The 19,004-nt window shown below is 37.2% G+C and overlaps 1 protein-coding gene across 6 annotated transcripts in view; it reads left to right on the top strand.

Moving 5' to 3' along the window:
• Nucleotides 1-19,004, top strand: part of CLNS1A (chloride nucleotide-sensitive channel 1A) — a 34,674-nt gene that overhangs the window by 4,868 nt on the left and 10,802 nt on the right. The window contains exons 2-8 of one of the 6 annotated variants that reach the window (XR_003428078.1): nt 695-831; nt 5,188-5,289; nt 5,945-6,052; nt 7,819-7,992; nt 11,387-11,476; nt 13,217-13,268; nt 13,881-14,651. Coding sequence is in view for 4 of the 6 variants with exons in the window: in XM_027083489.1 (XP_026939290.1) it covers nt 695-831; nt 5,188-5,289; nt 5,945-6,052; nt 7,819-7,992; nt 11,387-11,454 (589 nt within the window). In the remaining 2 variants the exon portion in view is untranslated. Of the gene's footprint in view, nt 1-694; nt 832-5,187; nt 5,290-5,944; nt 6,053-7,818; nt 7,993-11,386; nt 11,477-13,216; nt 13,269-13,880; nt 14,652-19,004 lie in introns of those variants that run through there. The other 5 variants (XR_003428079.1, XM_027083489.1, XM_027083490.1 and 2 more) reach the window with 5 other exon arrangements.

Raw genomic sequence — 19,004 nt, 5'->3', positions numbered from 1 at the left:
TGAAAGGCTTCATAAAGTCTGCCTTTCAATGTGATGATTATTTTCCAGCGTGTGGTATGATTACAGCCATTTCATGTGTATATCATTTAATGTAGGATTAGTGAAGAAATTAGTGATTCCTAGGTATTTATTGCATACTTACATGCTAAGCACTATGGTAGTGGTTTTGAAGAATGTTAAATAAAGGAATATGACAAGTTTTGTCGAGTAGCTCACGTTCTGTCAGGGTACATATAAGATTCTTTACCACAGAGTTAGGTGCTCAATAGTATATTACTGAGCATAAGTACAGTTTAGAAAAAGAAGAGTTCATTATGGACTGGAATAATTGTAGGGAGGGCTCTTGGAGAGGCTGACACTTATTCAGATGAAGAGGATTTGCAAAAGCAAAAAAGGTGCCTGAAGACATTCCAAATACGAACAAGCATAAAAAGGCATAGAAACACACAGTCACTTTTCTGTGACTTAAGAAAAACTGCATTTCAAATCTGTTTGAGTAGAGGAAAATAACAGAATTGGTCTTAAAGAAATTCAATTCCTGCTGTTGAATTTTCTTATTTTACGAATATTTCTAAACAGTATGCTTGAATTTATTCACGTGTATAAAAGTGTCCAAGCTGAACTTTTATAAACGTTAGGACGTTAAATTAGGATTTAAGTTCTGAAAATAATCTACTTAAAACATGTTTTTCAGCCGCCTGTCTTGGTTAGATGGCTCTGGATTAGGATTCTCACTGGAATACCCCACCATTAGTTTGCATGCGGTGTCCAGGGACCTAAATGCATATCCACGAGAGCATTTGTATGTTATGGTGAATGCCAAATTTGGAGGTACGTATGGTATTATTTAACCTTGAGCTTCCTTTGGTAGTATATTATATTTCAAAAAGCAGTCTCTGATCATAATCAATGTAATAATCAATTGACTTATTTTGGATAATACTTTCTTAAGCAAAATTTCAGCACAGTAAAATAGTTTGGCCTTTTTAAAAATATATTTATTTATTTTTGACTGTGTTGGGCCTTTGTTGCTGCACATGGGCTTCCTCTAGTTGTGGCTAGCGGGGCCTACTCTTTGCTGTGGTGCACGGGCTTCTCATTGCAGTGGCTTCTCTTGTTGCGGAGCACGGGCTCTAGGTGCGTAGGCCCAGTAGTTTGGCACACGGGCTTAGTTGTTCCGCGGCATGTGGATCTTCCCGGACCAGGGATCGTACCCATGTCCCCTGCGTTGGCAGGCAGATTCTTATCCACTGTGCCACCAGGGAAGCCCATGGGCACTGCCTTGTATTTTCCATATACTTGCACTTAGAATTATTTAGCTATTGTGCGTTTGTATTTCTAGTTTTTCCTCTTGAGTTTAACTGTTTATTCTTTCTCTTTGTAAAGACATTTATATTTGGCACCCTTAGAGGCTTGGATCAGTGTACTTTGCTTCTAAGAGTTTAGGATAGAACATATTTTGTTTTGTTACAGAAATGGTTCTCAGTGGTGGACATGTTGCCCTCCCCCCATATTTGGCAATGACATTTTGATTGTCATGACTAGAGGTGGAGAGGAGTGCTACTGGCATCTAGTTAGAGGCCAGGAATGGTATTAAGCATCCTACAGTGCACATAGGACAGGCTCCCACAACAAAAAATTAACCAGTCCTAATGTCAGTAGTGCCAAGGTTGAGAAACCCTAGGGTACAGGATTCCCAAGTCTTGGATAAAATACAAAGATTCATAAAAATCTAGTGTAGTTGATGAAAGAAGAAGCAAGAAAGATTTTAAAAATCCATTTTTTTAGGCTGTCCACAATAAGTTGTAAGAATTCTGAATGAGAAACAGGTTAGGCACGAAATAGAATCTTGTGCTTGACTTTTGTAAGTAGAACTAAATAAGAAGTTTATGTAGTATATTGTGTTAGTTTAATATGTTCATCTTTTGTAGAAATGAACTTAGGGGTTGCAAAGACAATTGTCACATCTTTAGTAAACTTTTTCTTTTAAAATAGTGGGTTGCTTTTCTTTGAAATAGCACATACGAGACAATCCCATGAATTTGCCTATTGAGATATTGCTCCTTCAATTTGAGATTTTAATAGGGTTTCAGATATAAGATGAACATTTATATTGTTATACAGGTGTGGATCCTATTTTCCCAGCCTTTGTTCCTCTGGTCCTGATTCAGACTTTTTTTTCCTCTTTGGCTTACCTCCATTAACCTCTAAAGTGGACCATCGGCTTATTGTTGAGAACATTAGATTATTTTTAAAATGACTAAAAATACATTCCCATTTCTGAAAATTTAGAAAGTTTTAAGGAGACAGAGTATGGCACACACTACTATGATCTAGCATGAGATGATGAGTGTTTGTCATGGTAGTATTTTCTTTTCCTAATTGTAAAAATGCTATATTACATTTCTGTTTACTGCCTTAAGATAGATTCCTGCAGATATAAAAGAAGGTATTAATTAATAGTAGTTATTTCTAGGGAGAGGACTAGAGGGTAGGGACTTTTTCCTTTGAATCCGTCTTGACTCTTTTACTTATATTTATACCAGCATGAATTACTTTTTTTTTTAAAATTTTTATTGGAGTATTAAATTTTTATTGGAGTTGCTTTAAAATGTTGTGTAGTTTCTGCTGTAACAGCAATGTGAATCAGTTATATGTATACATATATCCCCTCTTTTTTAGATTTCCTTCCCATTTAGGTCACCACAGAGCACTGGGTACAGTTCCCTGTGCTATACAGTAGGTTCTCATTAGTTATCTATTTTATATATAGTAGTGTATATATGTCAATCCCAATCTCCCAGTTCATCCTACTCCCCCTCCGCCCTTGGTATCTGTAAGGTTGTTCTTTACATCTGTCTCTATTTCTGCTTTGCAAGTAAGTTCATCTGTACCATTTTTCTAGATTCCACATACAAGCGATATTATACGATATTTGTTTTTCTCTTTCTGACTTATTTCACTCTGTATGACAGTCTCTAGGTCTATGCATGTCTCTGCAAATGGCACTATTTTGTTCCTTTTTATGGCTGAGTAATATTCCATTGTATATATGTACCACATCTTCTTTATCCATTCGTCTGTTGATGGACATTTAGGTTGCTTCTGTGTCCTGGCTATTGTAAATAGTGCTGCAGTGAACACTGGGGTGCATGTATCTCTTTGTGTTACGGCTTTCTCTGGGTATATGCCCAAGAGTGGGATTGCTGGGTCTGAGTTACTTTTATAATTTGAAAAGTGATATCCATTCAGTTATAGAATAATAATTACAGTATGATACTATTCTGTTTTTTTAAATGCATTGAAAAAGTTTGGTAGTACCATAATGTATTCAACTCCTTAGAATTGTTTGGAACTCTCCAATATTTTTGTATTTTACTTTTTACAGAAGACACCTCTATTATATTTGACAATTTAATAACATTAGAAACAGGACAGAAAACGTCCTATTAAATCTGCTATTTAAAACTGCTAACAGTGGCCACTGAAATTTTTTTCCTTTTTTGCTTATCTGTATTTTTTCATTATTCTGCAGTGAACTTGTATGACTTATAAAAGGTAAAAAAAATTTAGTGGATACCCCCTTATTATTGATTTCTATGAGTAGAATTGCTGCATTAAAAGTAAATATTTTTAAAGCTCTTAACATATATTGTCAAGTTGCTTTCCAGAAAGTTTATACTTTCATTACCTCTCTACCTTATCTTCATCTATATGGAGAATTAACATTTTTTCAAAATGGTAACTGTAATATGCTAAACAAAAGTTTTTTATATATATGTATATATGTGTGTATATATATATATATATTTTTTTTTTTGCGGTACGCAGGCCTCTCACTGTTGTGGCCTCTCCCGTTGCGGAGCACAGGCTCCGGACGTGCAGGCTTAGCGGCCATGGCTCACGGGCCCAGCCGCTCCGTGGCATGTGGGATCTTCCCAGACCAGGGCACAAACCCGTGTCCCCTGCATCGTTAGGCGGACTCCTAACCACTGCGCCACCAGGGAAGCCCCAAAAGTTACATTTTTAAGAAATGTTTGAACATGTTTTGGTGGTTTGGGGGTCTTTTTAAGTGTTTTATTGACCATTTTTTAAAAAATTATTATTATGAACTAATTCAAACATTGAAAAGTACAGAATAATAAAAAAATTCCATTATTTAATGTCCAGTGTAAATTCTAACATTTTTCATAATTATTCTAGTCTAAAAGAAATAAACTATATTAATACTACTGAAATCTTTTTTGTATCCCTCCCCATTTCGTTCCTAACTCTGTCTCCAGAGTTCATCTTAAAGATGGTGTGTGTCCTTCTTGTCTATGCTTTTAGATTTTTACTGAATATGTATATACCCATAAGCACTATAATGGTTCTCTTTTGTGTTTAAAATTTTAATGTAAGTGGTATTATATATATTCTGCAACGAGCTCTTTCACTCACTTATATTTTAAAATCTCTTCATTTTGGTACATATAAATCACATTTAGTCATTTTCAGCTGCTATCTCTCAAACATAGTATGACCAGGTTACAATACATCTATTTCCTTTTTTTAATTAACATTTATTTTTTATGTTTTCTATAGTACATATAGTAGTTCAGTAAACATTCACATACAAACTCCTTGTGTACATAATATGTACTTAAATGAGGAATTTCTGGGTAGTAGGATAAACACATGTCTGGAATGGTTTTAGCAATTTCTACTTCCACCAGCAGCATGTGCTAGTTCTCTTTATTGAACATTTGTATTTTTTTCTTGCCAACAGACTTTGTTAATTTATCTTTTGGCTCAGCTAACTTTCATGGGCCTTAGTTTTCTCATCTGTAAATTGTTGGTGATGAATCACATCAGTGGTTTACAAACTGCTGCTGGAATCCCTTGTTTCAAGGTGAAAGAAACAGACATGACAATGGAACTCTACTTGATAGAGGCCTGACTGTACAGGTTTCCTCACCCCCACCATGACGTTGGGGCTTGGAATCCCTAGGACTCAAAGTACAGTGTGACTAGACCAGAGAGACTATCCAGAGTCTTTTTTAGCTCTAAAATAACAATGTTCTTATAATTTGAAGTAAAAAATTGCAGTATTTAGATATATCAGTAAGCATCCTTTAATTTAGGCTTCTATTTTTGAAAACAAATAAACAACATCATTAAAAAGCTATTTTTTTATTCCCTTTCTAGAAGAATCAAAAGAATCTGTTGCTGATGAAGAAGAGGAAGACAGTGATGATGATATTGAACCTATTGCTGAATTTAGATTTGTGCCTAGTGACAGATTAGCCTGTGAGTACTCTGTGGAGTTCTTTTCCCTTTAAGTACGAAGCATTCCCTCATCCCTCCCCCCACACACGTACCTTCACCCTCATTACCTCTCTTCTGTTGCTTTTTCTTCATTTTAGCATCTGTAATATCATTGAGGACCAGATAACTATTAATATAAAGATTGTGAATGAAGTGATAGTACAGTAGATGCCGTGTTGCCTGGTATGTTTTGTGAGTGGAGGAATATGTTATTTTTATGGACTTGATGCTGTTGACTGTGAATCTCATTGGATAGAGGACAGAGGACTCATGGCATTTCCAAAGTGGAAGATGCCAGGATAGCTGGAAAGAGCCCTGCCAGCTGAGGGTCTTCACCCTGAGGCCAGTGGTCTGACCAGGACACTGACACTTTTTTTTAGAAAAATCCAGCCAGGCATGAAGGGATGTCAATAATGTTTCGAAATGAACTCTTATTATTTTGTGGCGTGTCCATTGCTATCAAGCACTTTTCAAGATTGATTCTCCTCGGAATTTGGCAGGTTTTGTAAATGTTGTGACCCTAGTATACCTCTTGTCTGCTCATTAAATTTATTTGCCCTGATGGTTATTTTATTAAATTTTTATTGTACATTGGTCAGAAAAAAATTAATTAGGAATTTTTAATTTACTTGTTCAGTGGAGGCCATGTTCACTGCAATGTGTGAATGCCAGGCTTTGCATCCAGATCCTGAGGATGAAGATTCAGATGATTACGATGGAGAAGAATATGATGTGGAAGCACATGGTTAGTGAAGTGGATTTTTTTAAGTGTTTGTGTATGTGTTTCATTTTAAGCATCTATTTGTATAGGATATGGGATTATAGTTCTTTATATCTCTAAGTATCCATATAGCTTGGTTTTTAATAAAAGTGAATGGCACAATTCATGTCTCAGCCAAATTAGAAAACTTCGTGGGCTTCCGAGGCTTGAGAGCAAAAAATAGAGATTACTCAGGGGAGAAAGTGGATAGAGATAAATGGAAGGAAGGAAAATGATAGGATAGTGGGGAGTCAGGAGAGTCTTTTAAGTTGATGAAGTTGCTCTCAGAAAACAAACCTTCTCTCTCCATTGCTTGGAACCTGTATCATCTACATCTTTAACATATTCCATCTAACACCTCATTGCCAAAGTAATTTCTTTTTCCCACAACCATACTTGATTGATCTAAGAATATCTCCCTTTACCTCCCCAGAGCATAGTGCAGTCACTAGCTTGGTGTAGAGTCTTGTTACTTGAGGTGCCTGCTGTTCTCTTTTCTTTTTCCCACTGGTCTCATGTATACAAGTTTGGCTCTCTGAAGCCTTTTCCTCCATATATACCACTTCCTGGCCTGAGAACACTCATTTCTGGGATTTCCCTTTATATATCTAAATACATTCTCATCTTTGCTGAGATTTTGGGGTAATTAAAAATTTTTTTTAAATAAATTTATTTATTTATTTTGGCTGCATCGGGTCTTCGTTGCTGCACGTGGGCTTTCTCTAGTTGTGGCGAATGGGGGCTACTCTTTGTTGGGGTGCGCGGGCTTCTCATTGCAGTGGCTTCTCCTGTTGCGGAGCACCGGCTCTAGGCATGCGGGCTCGGTAGTTGTGGCTCGTGGGCTCTAGAGCACAGGCTCAGTAGTTGTGGCACACAGGCTTAGTTGCTCGGCGGCATGTGGGATCTTCCCAGACCAGGGCTCAAACCCGTGTCCCCTGCGTTAGCAGGCGGATTCTTAACCACTGCGCCACCAGGGAAGCCCCAATTTAATTTTTTTAATCCTGTACTTTCCAGAATTTCTGATTTTTTAAAAATTAATTAATAAATTTTTGGCTGCGTTGGGTCTTAGTTGTGGTGTGCGGGCTCTTCATTGTGGTGTGTGGGCTTTTCTCTAGTTGTGGCGCATGGGCTTCTCTCTTGTTGTGGCACACGGGCTCCAGAGTGCACTGGCTCATTAGTTGCAGTGCACGAGCTCTCTAGTTGAGGCATGCGGGCTCTCTAGTTGTGGGGTGCAGGCTCATTAGTTGCAGTGCATGGACTTAGTTACCCCGCGGTATATGGGATCTTAGTTCCCTGACCAGGGATCGAACCAGTGTCCTCTGCATTGCAAGATGGATTCTTAACCACTGGACCACCAGGGAAGTCCTCAGAATTTCTGATATTTTAAAAGGAGCATGTATTTTAATCAGTAAAAAGCACTCACATGTAAAATTCCCACCTTGGGATAATACAAGACTCCCTAACTTTAGGAACACCCTCTTTTCCTTCTAGTCTCTGGACAGTTGATTCTTTGGGAATTGCTGTTTACTGGCTTATTATGTCTTGGAATCCCTTCTCATCCTAGAGAGTAGAGACATTTTCTTTGTATCTCTGTCTTCAACAGATGGCTGATATATGTATGTTAAATGAATGTTGAGTGTTTTCCTGGAAGCCTTTTTTCATTTTAGCTTACCTTCAGTAAGTGCATTATTGATTATCTTTTTTTTTTTCTAATTGTTTTTTAGTAGCTTAAAAGCTTTTTATTTATTTAGAACAAGGGCAGGGGGACATCCCTACATTTTATACCTATGAAGAAGGATTATCCCATTTAACAGCAGAAGGCCAAGCCACCCTGGAGAGATTAGAAGGAATGCTTTCTCAGTCTGTGAGCAGCCAGTATAACATGGCTGGAGTCCGGACAGAAGATTCAGTAAGAGATTATGAAGGTGAGTACACAGAATTAACTCTTTATAGCGTAGGAAACAAACGTAGAATTACATAGAATGGGAATTCTATGTAAAATTTTTTTTTAACTTTTTTCCCTAACTACAAAGACAGTCTATGTTCATAGTCAAAAAAATTTTAATGGGCACAGGCAAAGAAGAAATGAAAAATCAAGTAGAATTCTAATTGAGAGACATCTGTTACTTTCCTGCTGCATATCTTTCCAGTCTTTTTGTTTGCTTGCTATGTAAGTGTATGTGCAGGCACACATTGATGCTGCCATTTTAATTTTTTAAATGAATTCCTGCATGATTATGGGCAAAACTAGTCAGTTGATTAAGAGTGCTAGACAGCATTCAAGAAACTTGGGATTTCTTTTAGTGACAGACATTTGAACCTTACACAAGTGGCTTTAACTGTTTCATTTGTCTCATATTTGTAAGCCGCTTTGTAAATATTTTACCTATTAGACTGGTTCCCTTTTCTAAGTGTCCTATTTCAGTTAGAATCTTAACGTATTTCTTTTGACTCAGCCTTTACCATTTTTTCCCTTATCCAGTCCAATACTGAATTCTATGGATTTTTCCTTTAAATGACTTTTCAGATCTCTTTGCTATAATTACTGCTATCCTTCAAACCTAGCCCCTTTTCTTCTCACACTGGATTTACAATAGTAAATTTTTTGCCTCAGTCATTCCTTCCTCCAGCTCACTGTGCCATATGAATCTTCTGAGAACACTCTGTGTCCTCCCTGTATAAGGATGTCCACTCAGTGATTGTCTGATACTCACCATATGAAGTTCAAACTCTTCTCTCTGAAGAGACAGCTGTGTTTCTGCCCTACTTGTCTCCAGTCTTGTTCCTGCTACCCTCAATAAAACATTTAGATAGTGCTCTTATTTGCCAGGTCCTGATTTAAGCACATTATATGTATTTGCTCATTGAATCCTTCCAAGAACCCTCTGGTAGATGCTGTTATGATCCCCATTTTACAGATGAAGAAACTGAGGCACAGAAAGGTCACATAACTTGATTGAGGGCAAATAGCTAGTAAGTGGTAAGAGGATTAAATGAACTAATATGCAAAAACAATATGCCAGGCACTGTTGTGAGCATTTCTTACATCTTATATGTATTCATTTCAGTATTTTATGTTGCTGCAGAATCTTAACACTTCTAATTTTTAGTGATGGAGAATGTTCTTAAAGAGGGTTACCATAGTTTTTCTTTTATTGGTACATTTAAGTTTCTCTCATAATGTGATCAGTATCTCCATGCACATAGCATTCTGACCTGGGGGTCCTGAAGTTCTGGGATATTTAATTTGGAAAAACTTAGGCTTTGGGTCACACTTTTTCCTTATGTCTCCTCTCCATTTTAAGCCCTAGGTGGTGAGCCTCTAACACAGGCTTTAGGGTGAGATGGCTCAGGTGATTTCTAGTGCTCTGCCAAACTCTTAGCTGAAAGAATTCAAGATATTTTTTTATTATAATGATTAACTGAAGAGTACCCTTGGACATGGAAAAATCTTTCATCACTGAAGTTTCTTTGTTGTTTTTAATTGTAAAATTCCTTATTTGATGCTTTGTAGCAAGTGATTTTAAGGTCACAAACACTTGTTGCTAAAGTGAGATTTTTGGACTTGTATTCCTAAGCCTCATTAGCGTATGGAGACTTGCCTATATATAAAACTTCTTCAGCCTGTACCATTCTCTATCTTCTAAAGTCCTGGGTACCCATATCACTCTTTTGCCATTTATTTGTTTATTTGACCTGTGCATTTTCTTTTTTTAAATTTATTTTTAAAATAAAAATTGTATATATTCAAGGTGTACAACATGATGTTTAGATATATACATGGTGAAATTTCTACTGCTGGCATTTCAGTGCTTTGTGTGTTTATTTATGTAAGAGGTGTTTGTTGAGCTACAGTGCCAGGTACAGAGAATACAGGAGTGCTCAAGAGAGATGCGGTTATATCTGTCAATGACAATCTAGTGGCGAGAAAAATAAATTAACTAATTAGGTAGTTATAGTACATTGTGGTACAGCATTGAGATATAGGGGAGACTTGAGGAAGTGTGGAATCAGAGACTGGGCCTGTCACTCAGCTTGGATAGTCAGGGAGAGAGTCAAACTTCATGGAGTAAGTGACATTTAAGCCAGAATCTAAAGATGAATAAAAATGAACCAAGTGAAGAGGGATTGCATACAGTTTGGGGAGAGAGGCAGGTAAAAGGATCAGTCATGTGCAAAGGTCCAAGAGACCATTTAGCTTTGGGGAACTGAAAGTTCATATGTCTGGAACTCTGAGTGTGAAGGGTAGTTATTATAGCAACAGATAAAGGTGGAGTAGTGAACTGGGCTGTATATTAAAGGAACTTGAAAGCTGTGTTAACGAATTTCAACTTATGCGTAGGTCATTGGGAAACCATTGAAGAATTTTAGTTTGATTAATGTTTCAGAAGATGACTCTGGCTATGATAACAAAAAATTAATTGCAGAGGGAAATACTAGAGGAAAGAAGAGAAACCCTGTTAAGTACTTTATGATTTAAATTAGATAAGAGATAGTGGCCTAAATTACAGAGTGGCAGTGCGTGTCAAAAGACAACAGATTTGAGAGATATTTAAGAGAGAGAAGCAACAGAAGTTAGAGACATGGTAGGGGTTTCTGGGTTGGGTAGGTAAAAGGTATCCTTTTGCAAAACTCTTTGGAGAGAGAAGCATTTTCTACGTGGAAAGATGATGAGTTAATTTTAGATAAGTGTTGTTTTTGCATGCCCTGCTGGATATCAAGGTGGTGGTGTGCCAGTGGGCTGCAGGCAGAAGCCAGTTTGTGGTGGGCTAAAGAGTTGAGGGGTGAGTGGGAAGTGAAGAAGTGGAGAAAGCAGCTTTAGGCAACTCTTTCCAGAGGGCCTTTTTTTTTTCTTGTCCTCTCCTCTCCTTTTTTTTCAATGAGATAAGAAAAAGATATGTAAGAACCTCGCTCTACTTATTTAGTCTTCTCTCCTGAATTATGTTGTAAGCTTATGAAGATAGGACTTCATATCATTAAAAAAAGTCACACAGTAAACACCTAGCACTGTTCTGTGAAGAGAGAACAATGGATGCTTACTGCATTTGAAAGTCCCTACCTAGTGTTCTTTCAGTGTTCAGGTTGAGAATTGCGAAGTAAATGTTAAATATATAGACTAATTTTAACTTGGCCTAAATCCACAGGTGGCATTTTTCGTTCTCAGTTTGTTCCTTGGTACTTTTAATTTTCAAAAGAGAAAGAAACTGCAACTCCTACAAGCAGGGGGCACTAGCTTCCTTCTGGTCTAACTTTGAGCTGAATCTTTACCTATCTGAAGTGCTTAGTAGACTGTTGCTCAGTGGTTAATTTTTTCTTCAGATGGGATGGAGGTAGATGCTACACCAACAGTTGCTGGACAGTTTGAGGATGCAGATGTTGATCACTGAAAATGATTGATGCTGCTTTAGGGTGAGTAGTTTATTTTCTCCCTTGTCACTGAACATGAAAATCATGTGAAATAATTGATTTTTATTTTCATAATTGAGGAGAACTCCATAAAATTAGCAGTTGTGGAAAAATGTTAGTTATTCATTTATGGAATTATTTAAAATCGTGTAGGTTTTTTCCCTAAGAAATCAAGATCTGCCAACATGGTGATGTTCAGGTTAACATTTATTGAGCACTTATTACGTGCTAAGCACTATGCTAGGCATTGAGAGTACATGGAAGAATAAGACATACCCATCTTCAGTGAATCAGGAGAAGGACATTACCCTTTGTTCAGAAACAGAGATCTCCCTGGTTGGCTCAGGTGGGAACAACAGAGCCTGAGGTCATGTCCTGCTCTGCTCAGTCACCTTTTCCCACTTGTGATGTTTGAAACCTTAACATACTCATCAAAAAACACAAAGCAGAGATTTGCTGCAACTCACTACTTTTCAGTTGAGGGAGGAAGTAGAAGTCATTCCAATCTGAGTTTAAGCCTTGAATCATAATCTTGTATCAGTTTGCCTCGTTTTGAATATAATGGAGGACCAAGGTCCTGGGCACTTCAGCGTTAAAGGCTAATTTGCCAAACCATATCAAGTCCACGTACAGTTGCCCAAAAGCTGTCACTTCCCAAGTTGCTTCATTCCTGCTTTTCTTGACGGACATGGGTTCACTGCCAATTTTCTCTCCTCTGACACATTCTCATGAGCTTTGCCTGAAGTTTGTTCCTGACTGTTTACTTGTTACATGCTACTCTGAGAAATAAATTGTCCTTTGTCAGTTTGAGTATCTCAACTGTATGTTAAATACTAGCTGAAGGTCATGTAGCTAGTTTATATCATACTGAGCTAGGATTAGTAATTAGCAGTCCTTCCTTTAAAAACTAAGATCAGGAATACCCTGGCAGTCCAGCAGTTGGGACTCCATGTTTTCACTGCCGCGGGCCTGGGTTTGATCCCTGGTCCGGGAACTAAGATCCCACAAGCTGTACAGCGTGGCCCAAAAAAAAAAACTGTTAAGATTTTTACATTGTTAAATTGTTGTTCCACTGTCCCCTTTACAACGTCCTTCTACTGCTGACCTTATAACATTTTCTTGAATACTAGCTGTTTTCCATTCTTTGAGTACTTATACCCAGGTCCTTTGTTTTACTAAAGCATATAGTAATAATCGGGCAAGATTTATGTATTTTTGGCTTGAGTTTTATACCATTGTCAGTCATCCAATTAGGTTGTAAGATCCCTTGTTTTTCAAGTTCCATTTACCTTCCAGATTATTGCCACTGTGAAAATAACATCGCTTCTTATAGTAACCATGAATTGTGATGATGGAACTCTGCCTTCCTCTTAGATGCCAGTGGAACTATTAGAAAATAATCTTAAGAGTTCTGTGATTTAATATCTCTTTCTTTAAATATTTATTTCCACAACATTTATTTCTGTCATTGGTAGCCATATAGTCTAAAATCAGCAATGTCTCCTCTGCACTTAGCTGGAGCTCTGTTAACGTTAATTTTCAGATCTCACAGTTCCAGATGTCAGTATTTCACTATTCTACTTCATGGGAAATCTTCCAGTACCAATATAAGCCTTCTTCCCTTATTTCTCAGATTCTTATTTATTACATTCTTTATAGCGTGTGGATTTTTTCAGTAACTTTTATTGAAACTGGGAAACAGATTTTTTGATCTGGCTTTAACATATTTCTTCTTGAAAACAGACTATTCAGAGAACACCAACTACTCTACTAATAAGATTGAGAAACTTATTCGGTATGTCACAAATGGTTACACAAATGGGATGTTACAGCATTTTCCTGGCAAGAATTCTTAGCATTCTTTGTAATGCAATTTTATGGTGAAATAACTGTAAAATAGCCCAAACTTTCTAATGAGCTGATGATTTGTTTTCCTTTCATTTTGTGCTACAGCTGGAGCAGAGAGATACTTTATTCATAAAGTTTATATAAGTTCTTCATCTGGATAATTGACCTCAATTCCAAACAATGTCTGTAAATTTTTAATCATTTAAAATTACATTTGCTTTTGAGGAGTGAAGAAGGAATAATTAGAGTGTGTATGCAACTATTAAAAATTTCAAGATAATGGAGCTAGGACTTCTCAATGCATGAGATAGGGTAGAGGGGAAGGCACATGAATAGTGGAATCACAACTCTACCACGTACCAGCTGTGTGCCTTTGGACAGGCGTATAACTTCTCTAATTCTCAGTTACCTCTTCCGAAAAATGAGGATGATAGTAAATACCTGGCAGGATTGTTGCTAAGACTGAGATATAATATATCTAAGTCCCTGGCACTCTTGACTAGGCATTTAATAAATTAGCTATTATTATTATAAACACTGTAAACCTTTTGTTTTTCAGATTCTGCTCATAACCTTAGGAGAGAACTTGGTGCCTCTTCCACTGTGGAGTGGGTATTGATGAAAGTCTTTTTCCTTCTCCAAAACTTACCTGAACCAGTTCTTTCTTGAGACAGATTATACTGAGACAACAAGTTGTCGCCAGCACAAGAAACTATGACCTTTATTAACAAAGGTGAATTAACTTAACCAAGAGGGTATTGGTAGTTTATCATTTACTCCAAAACTTTGTGTCTAGGTGTACCCTCCATAGGCTTATAATTCCTGCCTTCACTATATGCATCCTCATAACCTAGCAGGACTACATGGTGGAAATGCACTGGCACTTGAAGGTGTAGGTAGACTGCATGGGAAAGAGAGGGGCTGTATACAAGATATACACCTTAGGGCCTAAGAATACCCTTACTCCTTTAAAAAAGAAAAACAGATATCTCAGATAAATCCTGGCCTATGCACAGTCTCCACAGGGTTAAAGGTCTTTTTCTTTTTACTAATTGGGAACCCAGATTAATTAACTCTAGGGAGCCTCTTCAGAAACAGCCCAGCCACACATACTACCACTAACACAAGTGCTTTTGCCTAGCCTTTGCTCCTTTCACCGTGTTTCACCAGTCTGTTCTCTTATAACCTCTTAGGTTATATCCTTCCATTCCCAACCTCTTAGGTCAGTTTCTGTAAAAGAACAAGTGAAATTGGGGTGAAGTTCTCAAAGTACTTCAGATAATTGTTTTGTCTTTGTAATAGCTTAACAAATAAATCTAGGTTTTCTATATTATTGTGCTCTTATCCTCTTTTTTTAATTCATTTTTATTGGAGTATGGTTGCTTTACAATGTTGTGTTAGCCTCTACTGCATAACAGAATGAATCGGCCATACACATACAGATATCCCCTCCGTTTTGGACTTCCCTCCCATTTTCATTCTTGCCTAAAACCATTAATGAGAAACATTTCTTAAAAAATTAGTGTTGGCAAAAACTGAGAATCTTGTTGGTCTTATTTTTGTTTGACTTTTGTTGAGAACATGAACATGAAATAAGTAAGAAAATGTATAGTTAGAGCTTCAGGCAGATGTTTTTAGTAGGACAAGGTCATAACACATTTCAAAGGGATTTCTGCTTCCACTTGAATCAGGAGTAATTTCTCAGGGCATACTTTTCAACTCTCAGTTTTCTGTTTTCACAGACACCTGGGTAGTTATCAGGCTGATTTGTAATTACAGGTTTATACTTGGACTTTTTTTTTTTTTTTTTGCGGTACACAGGCCTCTCACTGTTGTGGCCTCTCCCGTTGCGGAGCACAGACTCCGGACGCGCAAGCTCAGCGGCCATGGCTCACGGGCCCAGCCGCTCCGCGGCATGTGGGATCTTCCCGGACTGGGGCACAAACCTGTGTCCCCTGCATCGGCAGGTGGACTCTCAACCACTGCGCCACCAGGGAAGCCCCTATACTCGGACTTTATGACCTTAAAAATAGGTTAGGAAAGCTATTCACAGTTACTTGCCTAATTAGTGACTAGTGTGTCACCACTAAGCCCAGTGTTCTTTTCAGCACTTTTACTTGGTTTCCCTCATCTTGCATGGTAGACTGAAAAAAACGAATATTCTTTTTCCTGACCAGACTCTTATAAATACTGAATTTGTTACAACAAGCAAAGATAAAGGCCGCTTGGAAATGGGAACTGAAATTTACTGAGACCTTCTCTGTACTGTTCTGGGTTCTTTACATGCATTATGCATATAATATTCTTAACCACCTTATGAGTTATAGGTGCTTTTATGATCCCACTTTAGAGATGAGGAAACTGAGTTATACAGGGAGAGGTAAAGTAACGCTTGAGGTCACATAGATAGGGAGCTGTGATTTTTAAGCCTGTGCTCCCAAATACCATTCAGCCTTACCATCTACCAGCAGCTGAAAGGAAGCACATTTTCTTTTTACTGCAGGGTTTTCAGTGTTAAAATTTCAATAGACAGCACAGGAAGTTCCCAAATTTCTCTGCTGCCAATCTCAGCAGCACTCATAATTCTATGCTAGACGTTTATCCATTCTTCAGTAAGCAGTCTGGGTATTCTTATGGGCTAATCTTAGCAATTCTATTTGAATTCCTTTTTAAAGTCATGTTTACATACTTGTAATCATGACTTTTAGTGAAACATAAAGTGCTCTTTGATAACATATCAACAAAATGTTGAGATTCTGTGCACTGTGTTTCCTGTAGGCACTGCTGCGGTCAGCCTGGTATTGTGGATAATGCAGTCAGCTAAGATGCAGGAGACCAAGCATCTAGTTCTGACTTGGCAGACAAGATATTTAACCTCTCTGGACCTACTTCCTCATCTTTGTAAAATAAGAGGACTAGACTTTCAAAGTCTAAATGACTTTAAAAGAGTCAACTGTAACATTCTGTAATAGTAGGCAGGTGTACCCATAGCTTTGAGAAAATAAGAGAAAGAAGAAAAGATCAGGTCACACTTTTTAAAAATAAAATTCATAATGATCAGCAAGCCAACATTTCTTGATTCTATTTGAGCTTAATTTTAGGGTTGCTGGAATTGTTTTGTTTACTGCTTCTTGGTGTAGAGGAAATTTTAAGAAAAGACATAGACATTCTCACCCCACAGCTAGGGTTAGTGGTCGTCTGATCTAGGTTCTATAGTTTAAAAATGTATTCATTAAAATATCCCAGTGGATTTCTGCCTCCCTCAGGTCACTTTGTCAGATATTGATACTTTTCAGATAGGCTTTTTTAAATGTTGATTGTGTATTTTGAGATCTTGTTGGGATCTTGCCGGTATTGTTAAAGATGAGGGATTATGCACAGATGATCATAGTATATAGCCCTTTATTTTTAGAAGACAAGTGTGATTACTCATTGTTCAGAGAAATTTTAGATAAAATTTTATTTATCTGCAGGATTTCAGATAGAATCACTATGTAGTTAATTGTCGTACAAATCATATTTTTAAAGTATTTCTAGAATGGGTGAATCTTCATCTGGTACCCATCTTCTGTGGCTAGTAGATAGTAATTAAAATCTGAGAAAATCTCTTATGAGGATTCTGATAGAATTATTGCCATCCCTTGACAAAGAAGCTGAAATTGAAAAATACTTTCACTAGCGTCTCGCTTTGTCTGCTCATATCTATGTAAATAAAATCAATATCTAATGTCAGGGACTTAATAACTTCAGATGAGAAATCAGGACAACTTTGGGGAGAGAGCAGTGAACTTAGAATTGTTGTTTTTAGCACCATTTTAAGAAGATAAAATAGAAATACATAACTTGGATGAGAAGGCTAATAAATAAAAGTGTATACAGGCGAATTCTTCTTAGGATTTTATTTTTGGATTATTTTGAAGATTGTATGAATCACTAACAACAGTGTCTAGAAGATGATGCAATAAATGTTAATTATTACCAATAGTAGTTAATTCTTTCTATAACAGAAAGAAGCAGCTACAAATGTAATGTTAACTCAGCTCTTAAAATACATCTGAGATGCCTGATATTTAAAATTCCACTGAGCAATTAAAACAGATGTGATAAAATTATGCATTTTTCTCGAAGGACCTTCAGGCCTTCACTGCAGGTCTCTACCCTTGCTCTACAAACAGGTCCAATGGACTTGCTCATCTAGTTTCTAGGCATGTAACAGGTTAGAAAAGGAGAAAAGGGGTGGTTGCCTCAGGCATATTAATAGCAGCAGTAAACAGCTGACAGAATTATGAAGAAAAGCAAATATGTATTACCCCAAAATATAGCAGTCTAAGCCTTCATAGCGTGTAATGCAAATATGAGAGTAGTGTAGCAATTTATGTTCATAAAAGTATGACCAAAATTATCAGCCTAAATTCTGGTTGTAAATATCCAAATCTGGCTAATTTAAGCAGAAAAAAAAAAAAAGGCTATCTGGTAGCTCACAAAATGGACATGAAAGCTGAAATAAACCAGGCTCAGAAAAAGGTTAGGAACTAGGATTGGTTTACATAAGATGTTGTGATTCCTCTGGGTGTTAGACTGATTGAATTGCTTCTGTGTCTTTGAGTCACCACAGGGTCCTGGTTGGCACTGTGTGTGTTGCCAGAAGACAGGACTGTCTGGCCCTTTCAGCTTCTGTAGTGGAAGGGCACTGCCCCTGCCCAGATTCTCACAGTAGTGGATTATCCCAAATAGAAAGGAGGCTTGGATGCTGGCTTGCAAAATTTACAGCTGTCTACTGCATCCCCAAACCTTAAAAAACAAACAAACAGAAACAACAATAACAAAAACTATAAATTGGGGTTGTATATAATTAAAGAAAGGTTTTTATAGAAACTGAGGGACGTACTATTGATATTTGTCAAAGCTTAAAATGCACGTGAGAGACCCAGAGACTTCACTTAAAGGAATTTATCTAAAAGATAAATTTGCACATTAGGAAAAGTCATAAGCGCAAGGATATTAATTGCAACTTTATTTGTAAAAGACTGAAAACAACCTCAATGTCTATAGTTAAGCCTGGGTCAATTATTTACAGTACCTCTGTACAGTGGAAAACTGTATCCCTTAAAAAGAATTGGTTAGAGGGAAGAGATATGGGAACATATGTATATGTATAACTGATTCACTTTGTTATAAAGCAGAAACTCACACCATTGTAAAGAAATTATACTCCAATAAAGATGTTAAAAAAAAAAAAGGTTAGATACTATGTACCAATAATGAATAAGCTCCAAGATAACATTAGATTAAAAAACAAGACACAGATATTTGTATAGAAGAAAAGGGGCTGGAGGTTACAATGGGGATTATACGTATCATGTGCATAAGAAAGTTGTTTGGGGGAGAAGTAGGGGACTGGGGTAGGAGGGAGACGAGTTTTTTTTCCATGTTCATGGGTTGAATTGTGTCCCCTCAAAACGATATGTTGAAGTCATGACCTCCAGCATCTCAGAATGTGACTTTATTTGGACATAGGGTTTTTACAGAGGTGACCAAGTTAAAATGAAGTCACTAGGATGGGCCCTAATATAATATTTACTGGTGTCCTTATCAGAAGGGAGAATTTGGACACAGAGACAGACATGGCAGAGGGAAAGCCATGTGAAGATGGGGGATTATAGTGATGCATGTACAAGCAGAG

The sequence above is a fragment of the Aethalodelphis obliquidens genome, unplaced genomic scaffold (assembly GCF_003676395.1).
Source record: "Aethalodelphis obliquidens isolate GAN/ISIS:26980383/991018 unplaced genomic scaffold, ASM367639v1 scaffold50, whole genome shotgun sequence".
Taxonomy (NCBI): Eukaryota; Metazoa; Chordata; class Mammalia; order Artiodactyla; family Delphinidae; genus Aethalodelphis; species Aethalodelphis obliquidens.
The sequence above is the reverse complement of the archived record's forward strand: the minus strand, read 5'-3'. Positions and strand labels throughout refer to the sequence as shown.